General features: G+C 43.3%; 2 protein-coding genes across 5 annotated transcripts; both read right to left on the bottom strand.

Moving 5' to 3' along the window:
• Window positions 1-662: 662 nt before the first annotated feature.
• On the bottom strand, window positions 663-7317 carry LOC115756763 (probable serine/threonine-protein kinase DDB_G0282963). 3 transcript variants are annotated; one of them, XM_030696666.2, is made up of 8 exons: window positions 7093-7317; window positions 6827-6998; window positions 6406-6735; window positions 6222-6309; window positions 4845-5243; window positions 2392-2794; window positions 1162-1239; window positions 663-781 (listed from the first exon to the last, which is right to left on the bottom strand). In XM_030696666.2, the coding sequence occupies exons 5-8, from the start codon at window positions 5222-5224 to the stop codon at window positions 731-733; spliced, it is 912 nt and encodes a 303-aa protein (XP_030552526.2). In that variant the 5' UTR covers window positions 5225-5243; window positions 6222-6309; window positions 6406-6735; window positions 6827-6998; window positions 7093-7317; the 3' UTR covers window positions 663-730. The 3 variants fall into 3 exon arrangements, with proteins under 3 accessions (XP_030552526.2, XP_030552525.2, XP_048132968.1); XM_030696665.2 differs by having other exon boundaries at window positions 6872-6998; window positions 7093-7316; XM_048277011.1 differs by having other exon boundaries at window positions 6816-6998; window positions 7093-7316.
• Window positions 7318-10211: 2894 nt separating this feature from the next.
• LOC115756760 (vacuolar-processing enzyme-like) lies at window positions 10212-16033 on the bottom strand. Of its 2 annotated transcripts, XM_030696661.2 has the most exons (9): window positions 15723-16030; window positions 14234-14398; window positions 13970-14126; window positions 13667-13752; window positions 13380-13579; window positions 12206-12254; window positions 11699-11908; window positions 10967-11173; window positions 10212-10763 (listed from the first exon to the last, which is right to left on the bottom strand). In XM_030696661.2, the coding sequence occupies exons 1-9, from the start codon at window positions 15933-15935 to the stop codon at window positions 10581-10583; spliced, it is 1470 nt and encodes a 489-aa protein (XP_030552521.1). In that variant the 5' UTR covers window positions 15936-16030; the 3' UTR covers window positions 10212-10580. The 2 variants fall into 2 exon arrangements, with proteins under 2 accessions (XP_030552521.1, XP_048132966.1); XM_048277009.1 differs by lacking the exon at window positions 10967-11173 and having other exon boundaries at window positions 15723-16033.
• Window positions 16034-16229: the final 196 nt, after the last annotated feature.

Raw genomic sequence — 16229 nt, forward strand, 5'->3', positions numbered from 1 at the left:
GTTGCTTGCTCCATGGCGTGCGGTTATTTCGCTTAATCTTGACATCGAAATGGACTGTAAAAAATCTTCATCAGATGAAAAGATTAAAGAAAGAGCAGAGTAGAGCAGGGGACCTCTTCCGAAATATCTTTGAGAGCACGACACATCGACTAAAGATGAATTCAATAATCAGAACTTGAGAACTTAGCTTCCATTGAATGATCCACCAAGAACATCAAATCTCGTTCAAGACGATGAATATTGGATGATGGGATCCTTTAAGCGCCTTCAACTCTTGGAAAATTGCGAATGCATGAATGGATTGGATTGTAAAGTCCCGACTCTCCCAACTCCTACTCCCTCTTCTCTTGCTCATCCACCCGACCCTTTAGTCTTCTTCCTTTTTTTTGGGGTTAGAAAACTCTTAAGTCTTTAAGAATGCTAATTTTAAGATTGCCCTTCTCCGACTTTGGCCCGCATCGCTTTTCCGTAACCTTGCAATCTCGTGATTGACATTTACATTATTCAGAGAGAGAGAGAGAGAGAGAGAGAGAGAGAGAGAAGGGTTGTACATGGGAAAGATGAATAAATTTCATTCTTTCTCCCAAGTGAGAACGGACGCAGATACAGAGTCCTTTTTTTTTTAACTTTTTCCCTTTAACTCTTTTTTTTTTTTTTTTAGGGGACAGAGTACAAAGAGCTCTCAAAATCTCATCATCTCCGATGAAGCTATCAAACCCCCCCAAACTCTTCATTCGGAATCAGAGTCCATGTTGCCCATAGCCTTCAATCCTCTCGGTCTCTACATCATCACACACACAAATCAGTATTGTCCCTCTCGTTAACGGTCGTGCCTAATGACCAATTAAAAAGAACATTTACATTTCCTAATACACTGGCCGTAATTGACGCTTTCGACGATTAAAGCTATTCCAATATCAGCTTATATTGAACAAGTGCCTCAAAGTGCACTTACTAGCATGGCCATTCTATCATCGTGGACCCTATAAAATTAAAGGACCAGCATGGTGCATAATTTAGTTTTGATCGAAGTTCAAGTGACTTTCAAAGAGGTAACTATTTTTTTTTTTGCCTTACTCTCAGATTCGAAATTTGAAGACAATAATTAAATAGGGGCTACGAATTCATATCTAGAAGAAATAAGTGAAGCGAATGAAGTACCTTCTTGGATATCTTCTTCTCCCGGACCTCATACCGCTCTAGGGTCAAGTCACACAACCACGCCCCAGGGCTTACCAACTGCATACAGCAAAATGCACCGACTTGTTCAAATTCACGAAACCTCGATTTGTTAAACCAAAAGGTATTTAATATGTTGACCCAAAAAATCTATAAATTCAGATCTCCCCAGACAAAGCGAAGGAATCAGCGAAAACCACGAAAAACACGCTCAAGGACCGTGTGATGCCAAGACAACGTTGACAAACAACAACCCCCCACCCCCAAAAAAAAAAAATGAGGGAATGAGATTAGGGCGTTTTTGACTACTCATGCGGGCATTCTTCCTCTTCCTTGAAGTTTACCCGAGGGCCGACGTGGAAGGACAAGACACGCGGCCCACACATCTCATAAGAGGTTTGCCCCACATTGAGGAGCCAACCTCCGAACATCCTCATCGTTTCCCTGCTCATCTTTTCCGAGCTCGAGCTATAGCACAATCATCAACTCACAAAGTAGTGTAGCTCGGGCCAGCTAGCCTGGTCTCTAAAAGACCAGATGGGCCGCTACAGCCCAGTCCACCACTGACCACTCCAATTTGGACCTAACACCCTATTTACATCATCATCACCATCATCATTTATCATAATCAAGAACCTAATCTAAACCTTAACGCCGAAGCTTACCGTCCCTTTATTGGGACAAAACACACCGGGTCACGCCCTTTCGGGGCCCCGACCCAGCATTCGTTATCACGTCCACGCATCGACCGACAAGTGTGCGTTCGTTTCCCAACTCGATTTGTCCTTTTGCACGCTTTCTCCCCAACAACAACAAAAGCAGAGGACCCCACTCCCCCCCTCAATTACCCTAAAATCACAAAAAGCATAAATCTCGGGTCCCACCACACGAGCCCCCTCCCTCGACCTCCATCGTCTCTCACCTCCCGTCATTTTAATTAAGTAACAGTAAAAGAAAAAGATATTAAATTACATTATCTTTCAATTATTTTTCAGCTACGGCTGCAACTAATACCAATTAAGCCGCCACTGGCGATTTTTTGTTTTTTCCAAAGCCATTTCAGATCGTGATATTCTTTTTTTAAAAAAATTCTCAACTGGGTTCGACCGGAATTGATCGAGATTGATGGGAATTGACAATACGAATAAAGAAACAGAGTGACGAATTGAAGTTCCGGGGGAGAGGGCGAGAGAAACGAGACGGAGATCTTACATTGACGGTGCGCTGGACCATCTTGGCCCTCTTCTTGGGTCTCTGAGGCAGCTTGGACCCTTTGAAGATGATGAAGTCCTCCTCCTTTTCCTTGTTCGTCAGGGCGATCACGAACTTAGGCGGCCAGACCGGGGGCGGCGCCACCGCCGCGTCCCCGCTCCCGGACGACGACCCGCCCTTCTTGCTGTCGTGGGCGGTCTCGGACGACGCGGCCGATTTGTTATTGCTCTCATTGTGGTGGTGGTGGTGGTGGCTGTTGCTGATCAGGTGGTGATGGTGATTGCTGTGGAGGGGGTGGGGGTGGTTGGTGCCTTTCTTATCGTGCGCACCCCTGTCCGGCGAAGAGAAACCCCTGAGACCGCCGTTGCTGTGCCCTCGCATCGCACTCGAATTCTCCGAGTTCCTGGAGAAACCAAACGGAAACCCGCTTATCATAAAGCCACACAAGCAAAGCAATCGCAGAGGCCACACAACATTAATGACACACACACACGCACCCAAAACACTCTGCACCAAAAAGCAGCATAGAGCATACCCCAAGTCGAAAAATCTGAACCTTCCCGAAAAAGAGATTCAAAAAAAAAAGAGACATTTTTCGATCTGGGTAATTACCGAAATTACGGAAATGACCAAGGGTCCGTCCGATCTTTCAGATCGGTGGGGGGTGGGGAGGGGGGACAGGCTCCCGAGAGGCTTTGCGTGAGAATCGGAGCAAGGGGGGGGCGTGGGTTCTCGATTTTGGCCTTAAGCTGCAGCAGGAGACGACTTTGAAGATGTGTTTTTGCTTTTTTTCCTTTGAAGGACTGCGGAAACGTTCGGATTTTACTTTTTTCTGTTGAACGGGAAAGATATTTGGAGTGGTGCTTTGAGCTGTGATTCTCTGTAGCTATCTACGTGCGCATAATGCTTCTTCTTCTTCTTTTGCTTTTCTTTTTTCCTCCTCTCTCTCTCTCTCTCTCTCTCTCTCTCTCTCTTTCTTTTGGGTGATGGGGAAGGGCTACGTGGAGGAGCACGTGAAGGGTCGGGATGGGATAAAGTGGACCGCATTCCTAACCCTCGCTCATGAATGATCGGCTTTTCTTTTTTTTTCCCCCTTTTTTTGAAACCCAATAATGTGGTGTGTTCGACACGTAGCCACGAGAGCTGGACCTACGATCCAGTGGCACAAGAACCAGGACGGGCATGGCTTAGACCCCCTGTTAAAATAAAAAAACAAAGAAGCAGAGTCCACAGCCCAAAACGACGACAAGTCAAAGAAGAAATGAAATGAGGTTTTAGCAATATATATATATTAAAACAGGACTGAAATTGATATGAAGGGGTTGGTTGGTGGCCCTCTGCCCATCATCATCAACCCCACCATATCATCAAATAATAGATCTCTTCTGGTGAGCTCCTCCCCCCCTCCAAAAGAAAGAAAGAAAGAAACAGCGCAAAACACCTCACAAGCTTAGACCCATTTCGTACACAAGAAGCTAAAAGCTTTTGGGTAGCGGGAAAGTCTTCAAACAGAATAATGCATACGAGCCTCATGTGACTCCATCACCCCCACAAAGGTCAGGCCCAGTTTTTATGTTTTGAAATCCAGAACCCCTCAACCCCCGATCCCCTCTTTTATCTCAACTGCATCCCATTTTAAAAAATAAAAAAATTTAGAGAGAGAGAGAGAGAGAGAGAGAGAAGCCGCTACGGAAATCAGAGTCCATAAAGCCGACCCAAAAAAAAAAAGAGGGGTAAAAAATCAGAGTCCATATAAAGATGTGCTAAGAAAAGAAAACAAAATCATCAGATCAAAACGTTAGATCTGCAAACACCAAAATGTTGGGATCTTAAACAAGACTCTACTTTTATGCACATCTACACAACACTTACTTGCCCCTCCAGATTGGGGCCAAACAACCAGAATCTACGACACGATCTTTGCTCGTGTGCACATGTGGAGAATTGGTTCCGGAGCTCAAAGAAATGATCCCTTGGCGTATATGTAAGTAAAACATCTTCTCGAGAGAGAGAGAGAGAGAGAGAGAGAACAAATGACGTTATGTCGTGTAACGATGGAGGATTATGTTGGGTCAGTCCCGTAAACAGTAAAAGCCCATGTTAAACACAACGCCCACACCCCATTTTTTGCACCAAATGGACAGAAACGAAGACAAGAAAACCTGACTTCAACCACCAAAAAGCCCTCTAAAGATAGAATTAGATCTCAAGATCTCCCTTCTTTGATCATCCTCGCCACTCAAAGATAAAAAAAATCCAGCCTTTCGGATCGTACCCACTTCCCACTACTGAGCAGTGCCGCCATGTCCACCTCCGACCCCGCCCCCCCCAAAAAAGTAAAGAGAAAAACAAAGCCCAGTGCACCACAGCATCGATCCATTATAGAAACACAGCATCCACAGAGAGAGAGAGAGAGAGAGAGAGAGAGAGAGAAGGGTGTGGGGGTGCAGTACCTGAGAACGCGCTGAAGTGGCGGAAAAGGAGGCGACGAGGGACGTTGACGTAGATTCAAGTACACAGTCCCGTTTCCGTGATTATTCGCCGTCGGATTGGCCGAGTCTTTATCGGCCACCCTGATGACCCGCCGCTCCACCCGACCGCCCGCCGCCGCCTTGTGAGCCGCCCCGTCGTCCTTGACCTGCACCTTCATGCACCTGGGCCGCTTCCGACTCCCCCACTGCAGCACGAAATCGGACGTCGTTGCCGCCGTCGCCGTCGTCGTCTGCCTAGTGGTCTCCGAGGTCGATCTCAGTAGCAAGCCTCCGTCGGCGGCTCTGCCGTTGGAATTGGTGGAGATGCCATTATTGTTGGCCCTCTGCAAGTCTTTTTCCATCTTCTTTTCGTATTTATCCCTGTCCAATTCCCCCCGAAATAGTCTCAGCGGAAAAACCACCCAAGAAAAAAATTATAAATAACAAAGTAAAAAATCGGAAAGGGGCCAAAGAAATTCTCGTTAACTTAACTACGGTTAAGCTCCTTCCAAATTATTGTGATGATCAAAAACTGAAAAGTGAATACGCTCATCTGCAACTTATCCAGAACCAGAAATGGAAGATTTCTCCCACCCCCAGAAAAGCAAAACAAAGAAAAGGAAAAAGAAAGACTCGAAAGACTGGGACTTTGGCTCGCCCATCACCGAAAAAAAATAGATAACGATCGGATAAGCATCAATCGACAGAGAAAAGCTCAAGAGCTAGTCCAGAAGAAAAACCATGGAAATCAAGAGCAAGCATGAAAGCAATGATGATGAGCCAGAACTCCAATCGGAATCATCCAAAAACAGTGGCAACAACATCAAATGGCTTCGCCTATTTGGGGAAGAAAAAGAGGGGAGAGAAAGAGAATAAGAAGATCTCCAACCAGCTCTGGTTAAATTCAAGAAAAATGCAGGGGAAGAAGAAGAGGAACTCAAGACGCAGCGACAGAGACGCTCGTTTGAGCTGAGATGTTCATCTGCTCGGGGCTCGAGATCAAAAGAAGAACAATCTCTTTCAAAGCCAACAAAGGAAGGTTCGTGAAATTCAAACATATTGAAGATCCACCAGCAGAACATCAAAGAGAGGTGAGGCGCAAAAGACACCAGAGAGAGAGAGAGAGAGAGAGAGAGAAAGCAGAAATTGACCCGGAAAAGCTCGATTCAAAACAAGAAAGTTCTCAAAAGCAACCCAGTAATTCCAGAAAACTCCAGTCTCAGAAATGGCACATCGCCAAAAAATTTCGTGAAAATCAGCTCTTTCTCAAGAGCAAATGCACATCCAAGCTCGATGGCCACTGAGAAAGGAGGAAAGACACGGATGACGAAGGAATCCCGATGAAGATTGTCGCATTACCGGGAAAGTCCAACGTCGAAAACGAGAAGCCGTCGCTTCGCCGACCGACCTCCGATTCGAATCCGATAGCTCCGATTCGGTCACAATACTGCAAATTACATAAACAGACACAGAGATTAGAGTTCTTCGCAAATCCAACCCCGAAAAAACCCACTGAAGAACAAAACAGAGCACGGGAACTCACCTTCTTCCGCTCCGATTTGATAGTACCCGGTGGTTTTTTCACCCGTGACACCGGAGAGAACCAAATCTCAGGCTAGATTTACGGATTACAGGCACGTCCGATTGTCCAAAAGCATGCTTCCTCGTAACTGGAAATCGCGGCCTGGCCACAGGATTCACCGAAATCACCACATTCCAGAGCCGAAATAGCCGACTCTCATGAACGATTCCGATTCTCGGATTTCGGAAGAGCCGATCTACGCAAAGGGAGAACAGCTCTCCCACGCCGAAGATCGGAGAGCTCGCTCCGAAATCTCTCCAGGAAACCGGTCGAGGGGCTCCGGAAATGCACCTGCGACGCGAGAATCAGAACACGAGACGGGTCGATTGAGAAGCTTAAAAACCAAAGCGAAATACTCGGAGGAGATCGACCGCGAGACGACCTCCGTCGCAACTCACGTTCGTCTCCAGGGAGTGAAAAATCTCACCCGGACTTGGTGAAATACTACCGAGTCCCTGCAATCGATTCTCGGAGGAAAACGAAACTCGGGACTGAGTCCAACTCGCTCCCCGAGACGCTTCCTCCTCCTTCGAATCCCGCCCTCCAGACGATGTCTGCAACAGCGCGAAATGAACCGAGTTAGAACCGTTCTTCCCTCGAGAGTTACGAGACAAAATTCACACCAATCTCCAGAATTCAGTCACAAACCTCTCTGTCTCTGTACTCCCTTCAAGTCGATTCAGATCCTCGACATTCCCTCCCCGGAGAACCAGCCTCCGTTTCTCGGGAAACAGCAAGAAAAGGAGAGAAAATTCGCAGAGAAAATACTCTCTCTCTCTCTCTCTCTCTCTCTCCCTCCCTCTCTCTCTTTTCTCACACTTTGTGTTGTGACGATAAAACGCAAATCTTTATACCCGTAAGGTCCCAACACCCCTCCGTCGCAAATCAAACGTTCTCCCCGAGGGATCCTGGCCGTGGATTCCGCATCGGACGGTGGAGATCTGTTTTGGCCCCCCCCGATCCCCCTTGGAGAGCCCCGTGCATCGTCAATCCCGTTTCTGCGCCCTGTCGTCTCTTCTTTTTTTGTAATTTCGTTTTGGCCCCTTGCTGGCCAGTTGGGATACGGCGTTTGGCGGAGTTTAACGGAATCTTCAGCTAACGCCGTTAAACGTTAGGACTTGATTTTGTAAATCGGGTCGGTCAATCGGGTTCTTGCTTTCGACCAAAAAATAAATAAATAAAATCGGGTTCTTGCTCGGGTGTGCAAATTCCAACCATGCATTTTTTTTTTTTTTGCGAAATTTTGTTATACATGTTAGTACAAACAAATATGTATTTTAAACTCGTGTCTTTTTTTTTTATTGATTTTGATTTCTTTCGTCCGTTGTCTGATCGTCTCGTTTATTTTCGAAAGGTTACCTCGAGTCTTGAACAAGTTCTGCGACAACATGGACCGAATACTCGGGCCTAAGGCGCGAACGATAACCATTCTTTTTTTGGGCTTTATTTTTAGCCAAAAATAAACTTTTTATTTTTATTCTTTCGACGAGTTTCTAAGTAGAGACACAAATTTCATAGTGACACAAAATTTATTCTCTCAAAATAAAAATTTATTTGATAACGGCATAAAATTTTTACAGTAGCCAACCGTCGACAACCGAAAGACGATGACGGGGGGACGGAGACCGGCGGTCGACGGATGGAGAATAGTGAACGCGGGCCTTTTGCTCGAGCTAGGGCATAGTTAAGAAAACTATGAAAATGCAGACAATATATCAAATCGACCTAGAATTAATGGCCTAACAACGAAACCGCTTGCTCAAACTTGCCGGCATGAAAAAAAAAAAAGTTGAAACATAACTGAGTACAACCTAGAATAATCTATTGCGACAAAATGCTTCGGCTCATAAAATCATTGGGATCGTGATCACTTCTATTTCTATTTATACGATATAACGTTGCCAGATTTTCACTATAGAACAAAAGCATATAAATTTAGTAGAAAAATAAATGCAATCAAGAATCGTTCCTTTTTTTTTTTTTGATATCACGAGAAATTATCGATCTAGAATGTATTTTGAAAAAATATTGCGAAAATTTCGAAGCACGGCTTCGAATCATTCCGAAATCAGAAATTATTGTCGAAACGCGCTTCAGTTTTAATCTAAACACATAAATAGGTGAAATTTCTGCTATCATGGGCCGCCCTTTGCTTTTATGGAGGAGTGTTTCAAAAGATTTCCATCGAACGATCCAGTTACGAAACACCGCCTTTCGAAAACGCGCGATTAAACGGGTAGATCACATCGTCTATCGAATTAAAGAAATTCTAGGAAAAGGTCTTTGATTTTTTTTTTTTTTTTTTTTGGGTTCCCGTCAAATTATTGTATCGTTGAATACAAAACGAATGGGAGATGCGACACGTCATTAATCAAATGATTGACTCGAGGAGATCAATTGGGATCGCAAAATTAAGGACGGGTTCGTAGACGAAGCGTTCGGGAATTACCGGGAAATCTCGTTCATAGCTAAATTAAATTTTGTACTATGGATTTTCATTTTCCTTTTCTTTTTCTTTTTTTTTTTTAGACGGAGGAGGAATTGTTATTATAGACGAGGGTACACGGACTTCCGTGCACTCGCAGAAAGAGGGGATCCCTCGATCGGATCGGGCCCTCGCTGCATAGTGGCGGATGAGGGGACTTCCTTTGCGTGTTATACTCAGACACCAACTACTGTGCGAGCGAATCTTTTTGACCAAAAAAAAAAATAAAAACTCCTACTGGCTTACCTGGTGTCGGACACGAGCCGTTGGATTTAAAGTGCAGTCGAACGAATCAACGGTTCAGGGGCGAGAAAGAGCCATTCGCTGGCTACTTTATTTGACTGTTGGGGGCTAGCAAGCACCCACCAAAAAAATATATATATTTATATTTTGATCTCTAATTTATTAAAATTCTTAAAATTGACCCTTGCTAGTCGAGATGGTATGTCGAGATGCTGAACTCGAGTCTCGCGGGCGTGTCTGGAACGCCGATCACGCGTTAATTGTATGTCGAAGAGTGTCAAAGTGTCCGATAAGCGTTCGACACGACACGACACGACACGAAGGCTCTCGAAAAATGTCGATACTTCCTAGGTTGATAGGGGAGGTTAGTCAACCTTCAACAGAATTGTGCAAATTTTGTTAATTAAACACCTGAAAAAAAAAAAGGTTCAATATCTTCGAGGTATCAACTTTTTTCCGTATTATGCGTAAATAGTGTATAAAAAATAAAAATCGCCTTGATTTGATATAATTAATTAGTACCGGGGGCGCCCGTTAATAAGTCGAAGGTGTCAAATTTCATTTGTCGCGATAGAAAATTACGCGAAAATGGAGGCGGCTCGCACGTGACACCGAGCTCGATCCATCCGAGGATTAAATTTAAGTTGGGCGTTTGTTCTTTCCTAAGGAACTTTCTGAATTCCCGGAACATTGGCGGCAATATTGCATCGTCGTAGAGTAGGTTTCAACCTTAATTTTAGTAAAACAATCTTGCATGCTTCTTTGCGGAAAACGTTTGGTGGGCATACAATGCAATCGAAACTTCTTGTGTCCCCCATAGGTAAATAGAATAATAAAAGATCGATCTCGTGCAACACATCGGTTATGTCTAGTTTTAATCGCATCTATCAATACCAGACAATTTTCGAGTAAACCCTTTTATGGAAAGAGGGTTATAACGTTTGCACGCCTCTGGGGTCGATCTAGGAGGGAGGTGACGGTGCGTGGCTCCCATTTTCCGCCTATGACAAAGACTAAAATAGGAATTCATAACCTCATCTTGCAGACAATCCACATACCACTTTCAATTACTAGAACCAGGCTGGAGGATTTGACCATAACCATTCAACTCACATCAACCATAAACTATCTCACAAACTATCAGCGTTCTTCCCCCATTCCTATCGCCCATCGTGCCATAGTCCGAAGAGCTGCAGCATTTCAAATCGCCCGAAACGGGCACGATATCATTCCACATTTGAAGCATGTTATGGGACAAGCAAGTCGAGACACGTGCTTCCGAGCCATATTCACAGCGAAGCAACCGCAAGCAACTCGTTCGATATATAATACAGTAGGAATATATAAATCTGTAGCAGATTTTAAGCATGGCAAGTGGGTCCTTTGTTTGGAATGATTCCCACTTCACTCATGCACTGAATCCCCTGCTGAGAGAGCTCCAAGGACCAGATGGAATGTGAGCACAAGCTTGGCCGGATGCCTCAGTCATTTGCTCGGCCCGGATTCCAGCATTGCACAAGTTCGCCAAGGAGCGCATGTGTTTCATCCCGTATTGAGAGAGAGATCCACAATGAGTCTCGAATGTTCTCACCTGCATTAAGTATTGGGATCATGACACTTTCGAGACTGGAAAGTATACTCAATCGTTGTGTCAAACAATACCCTTCCCCCAGAGTGTAAAGATTTAACACAATATTGTAGAGGAAAATCGAACTGGTATTACCAATGCAAATCTCAGCATCACGGAAATATATTAAACATGTCTTGGTTGAGAGACCATGAGAGAATAATTACCAGGCTTTTCAGGCAAGCCCAGTCATCAACGAGAGGTTGTCCTGCAGGTCGAACAGCATTCAGCACCTCTGGACCCTTTTTAATTCCAAACAAGAGCTTTCCAATGAGTTTCACGCTGTGATCTATATGCATCCGATGTGACATTGCCTCAAAAAATTGCTTCTGCGCATTGAGTTTCCTAGAAGAGCCTTCAGGAGCTTTACGGAACTGAAACAAAGCCCGATGCAAAATCAGATTTGGTTACACATGGCTCATACAACTGTGATGGGAGGGTAAGGGACAATACAAGATTTCTTCTTTATTTAGTGAAAGAAGAGTGAGAAGATGAATTGAAAGGAAGTTTGAAATAATTTTCCACTTACTTTTATGTCAAAGGTCAAAGCTCATGGCTGAAAAAGTCCTTTTACTTCTACTAACACTTTCAGCAAAGTCATATGCCGATTTAAGGACCTTTCGTTATCAGAATTCCATTGATAGCCCTATGGTACTACAGTCTCATTTGTTGCCGGACCACCCCTCAATTTTGTTAAAAATACTATAGTAATCCCTTATAGTAGCTCTTCATCCAATTGATCCTGTGATTCTAATTGGGGAAACTATCTAAGAGAGGTTGCATTGACCAGACAGCTGCATATGGCAAAACCATCAAGAAGTCTATCCTTAAAACATTTAGCATTGCTATGACTAAATCTAAAGCATGCAGCCTCAAACATGATGAAGGGCGAGAGAAACCTTGTCCCAGAAATGCAGCAGATCGGCATCCCGCTGGTTAACAGCTTTCCGAGGAGGCCTTAGGGAGTTGTCATCCACGAAAGAAGAGTTTTCGTTTGCAGGATCTGTGCCCATGTACAGGAAGAGATCTTCCTTACTTAAACCTATATCACCGAATTGCATGACGTGGGAACCGTAAGCAGAGTTGTCATTGGCTGTCCTCTTTTTCACCTGGATATGCCAGCACAAAGAAAATTCATAAGGATGAGAAGAAGCACAGAGAGAAAGGGAAGAGCAACTTAAGCAGTCCAGGCAATATTAAGAGGTAACTTCTTCCATGTGCTTGCACTAAGTAAGCTCGCATTCCATCCCTCCCGAAGAAATGTATTACAAACTTTACTCACTTGCTAAAAAGACACTGGGGAGTTCAGTTGCCTGATGGAAGCAAATTTTCTCAAATATGAAAAGCAGAATGAACATTACTTTCTTCCTAGTCGCTCAGTACAATGACGGTAGCAATGTCCTTACCAGTTGGTATTGCTGGTGCAGAGTTTCGGTTCGCAGGTTATGCACCTCGCTGTTCACAAAGAAATAACCAAAAATAAATTATGAAGGGCTTTATAGTTGTGAAACAGAAGTTTTGATTTCTCAAGAGCCAATTAAAACGCATAAACCTGATCCAACCATTACAAGGGAAAAGAGTCCCATAAACTAGTACAAGAACCCCTGGAATCACATTGACCATGAAGTTTATATGCATATCCAGAGTTGCACTATAAGATGTATTTAGTCAAGTTCCATCTGATACCATGGAAGTCATGTCCTTCCTCTTCTCTCCTTTCTTAGTTTTCAGCTATCTAATTTGCAAACGTTGGATCTTAAAGATTTTTAATGGCCAACAGATTAGCTATCTGCAATGGAAATGCTTTTTCATGCAAATACACAAACATTCATGCTTCGAAAAGAGACAAGCTACCTCTAAGTCCATATAAGCTAAAAAATTTCAATAATAAAAAAAATTATATTAGTACATAAGCTAAAAGTGGGGAAAACCTTACTATTCAGATAAGGGCACACAGGCTAAAAGTTAAATAATGAACGAGTCCTTGAAAAACAAGCAACCCGAATATCAAAGCATTACTCATATCTTAGGTAAAGGCCCAACACTAGAAAATGTAGGAAGATCTTGACACCATATAATTAGCAGCTGAGATATATATTCAATACCAAGCATCAAGTCTAGGAATTAGCGCATAATTTTTTTTTTTTTGGGGGTCAAGTTTTTAGTGCATAATTGACTGCCTCTTTAACCAATAAACTTTTCGTTGTCTACATTTTCAACATCACATAAAAGGAGAATGTGCCAACGAAAAATATCTCTTATCTTTTTTTGATCTTCCCAATAAAACAATGAAAATTGGACGCAATCGTGGCTTTTCAACTGTGCTTTTGATTCCTATATTCTCGATTTGCAAGACAAACATTCCAAAATCAGATCATTCAAATTTTGAACAACTGGGAATACACGGACATTGATTATGCACATTTGCTATGATCCAACTAATGTGCCAAGGGTTGCCCATGATACACCACATGATTATCAGTCTCAAATTGGAGAAAAAGTAGCCATGAAACAGCGACTTCTAATCTAGAGAGAACAGAGTCAAAAGGCATGAATGAGAGTATACAGATTTGAGATTACCTGTCTTCCATCCAGGCAACACTATACAAGTCACCAAGACATGTCTCATATTCTGCTGGAGGGCTAGGATACTCTCCAGGGCAATAGGTGCCCCAACTGCTCTCTTCTGCATTAGCTGCTGTTGTTGCATATATGTTCAAACCTTCTGGAAGAAGGCCCTCAAAAATACTTCCTGATTCACAAGCTTCAAGGTAAAATACCTGTGTTCATAACGCAAAGGGAACAAAATGAAAAGTTTTAGACGCCGTCCTGTATGAAGCAAACTGTTTTAGTGAACTTAAAATTACCAAGCTTTTATAGGTCCCAGAGGCATGCTTTGTCTTCAAGACATCTATCAGATCATCAGCATATAGGAAGGGGATGGTAGGCATTCCTGTTAAACATCAATGTCAACTGTGAGATTCTGATATGAAAAAGTTAGATAAATCATCTCTAAATTGGGGAAGGGATGCAAATGAGATATGGAACCCAATCCAACTTCTATCACTCTACTGCAAATATCTCACTTCATCTCAACATGTGCAATATAAACACATGTAAGACAATCTGCAACAAATGGAGGTTATATTAAGGAACTACCAAGTACTAACCAAGCACACCAGGGCCACCATGATCAGTATAGTAGATGAAGATAGTATCATCCGGACCACTATCCACAACCTTCCCACTGCCTCCTGTGAGAGCAGTCTTGTTTCCAAGGATGACAGATAAAAAGTTGTTGACATTAACATCCTCTCCAGTATAATCCTGCCACCAGAAAAGTAATTAGTGACTTAACATTTGGTAACAGACCTTTGACAAATATAGAGAAAATTTTTCATCCTAAACTAGCGACAATGCATTTGAAAACAGACCTTTGGAACTCCTTCATAAACATCATCTCCATCAGGATGGTTAATAATGATTCCAGGCCTGGGGTTCTCTTCATTGTTAGCAATGTCATCATACATAAAAACAATGATATTTTCATCCTTCAGCCCTCCTTTCTTCAAGAGCTGATATGCATGGCAAACATCGGCCTGAAAGGAAAATGCACGAATAGCGCATATTATCAACAACTGAAAAAAATCCCAAAGCAGCACAAATGAACAAGCAAAGGCAGAAAAGAATCCAAATTTGTACCTGAATGACATTAAAAAAAAAAAATAGCCGTTACCCAGAAGGTAAAGCACTTTATTCATTTTTTATCAGTCGAAGCAATTTCAATTTTGTGGGGACAAGAACATTAAAAAAACACACAAGGACTATTTGGAAAATAATCTCCTTCATTTAACTCTCATAAACAATGATTTAAACAAAAGGAAAATAAACTATTATGTTCATTGGGACTATGATTATTGGTCCATGAAAGTATAAGGAAAGGAAAGGAAAGAAACAGAAACATATCACTGTTAAAGCTTAAAAGACACACTTAAAACGCACAAAGGTTGTGAGTCAGATCTTCTGCTTCACTCACTACTAGCTAGCAAATCAGATATCAAAATCTATCTTCCTTTCTTTTCTTTTACATTCTCTTCTGCTAGAAAAATGTTTCTCCTTCACATGCAAATTGAAACTCCGGAACACCACATCCAGCAAATTCAGATAGCCACGTGCATACTGACCTGATAGGCTGATACTATCAATTTGTATCACCCTTTATGTATTGAGCAAGGAAAAACATGAGAAGGATATAGCCGATACATAATTGTTTTAGCAGCATCAATCAACTAAGTTGCAAAAAGCACTATTGTTGAAAGGTCCCCTCCTGGCCCCAAAACATAGCAAGAGTCTAAGTAATTTCCATAAGGACTGCAGAGTCCAAATTTGAGATTTACCAGCAGTTGCAGCCAAAGATATTCCTAAATTGATGACAAGACTTTCTATTCAAACCATAATTCGATTCGCTAGAGTTATCATTATAACAGCAAACGGCTCAGTTTTGATTCTGATCCAAATTCCCGAGTTCCGAAATCGGAATACATCTGAATGGAATTTAAGAATAAGTCTTTACAAGGTGGTGATACAGAAACCGTCAAACATAAAATGGCAAGAATTTGGTCTATTCTAGGGATATTACCCCGAGAAGGAAACGCCATTTTTTTAAGCACCAGCTACAAAAAGACCTTAAGTTGCAGATGACCTCAATATCGCTCCTCACAAGATCATACAAAAACCATTAAGCTACAAGACACCATACACAAAATATCCAGAAAAGAACATCGAAAGCAAACTTTATCATTTCAGAACCTCGTAATTTAGCTGAAAATCGAGTCAAGCACACGATCGCACTCATTATATTAAACCGATTAAAGGGAAGAATGACATCGATTCGAACCGCGACCAGCAATTCGGCAGAATCACCTGGTGACGGTAGTTCCAGTAACCGTTGGATCCGGCGATCAGGACCGCCCACCGAGTCCCAACGGAGTCGTCCTCGCCGGCGCGGAAGAACCTCGAAGCGTCGGACGGCAGCTTGATGACGTTCCCGGCGACATCGCGGCCGGCGGCGGCGAAGGCGAAGGAGAGTAAGAGGAGGAGGAGGGCGGCGGCGGCGGCGGAGGCGAGGCGGATCATGGTGGCTCTGCGCAGGTACCGTGGCTTGCTCTCGATTCCGCAGAGCCGATGGTTATATTATAAAGAGAGTGAGAGAGAGAGAGAGAGAGTATGGGCTTGGATTAAACTGGTTATGACTGATTGGTGGGATTTCATTGATCACTTGTCGCATCCGACGACAGCGATTGGGTCTGTGGGTACCGCCTAAAGGCTCTTTGGACGGCGTGCTCGGATCACTTTCTGGTCTATTCGTCGATGGCGACGGAATGGACGATCCAGATGGGACGAGCGGCGGGGGCACCGTCCCTGGGAGCG

The sequence above is a fragment of the Rhodamnia argentea genome, chromosome 4, assembly GCF_020921035.1.
Source record: "Rhodamnia argentea isolate NSW1041297 chromosome 4, ASM2092103v1, whole genome shotgun sequence".
NCBI lineage: Eukaryota > Viridiplantae > Streptophyta > Magnoliopsida > Myrtales > Myrtaceae > Rhodamnia > Rhodamnia argentea.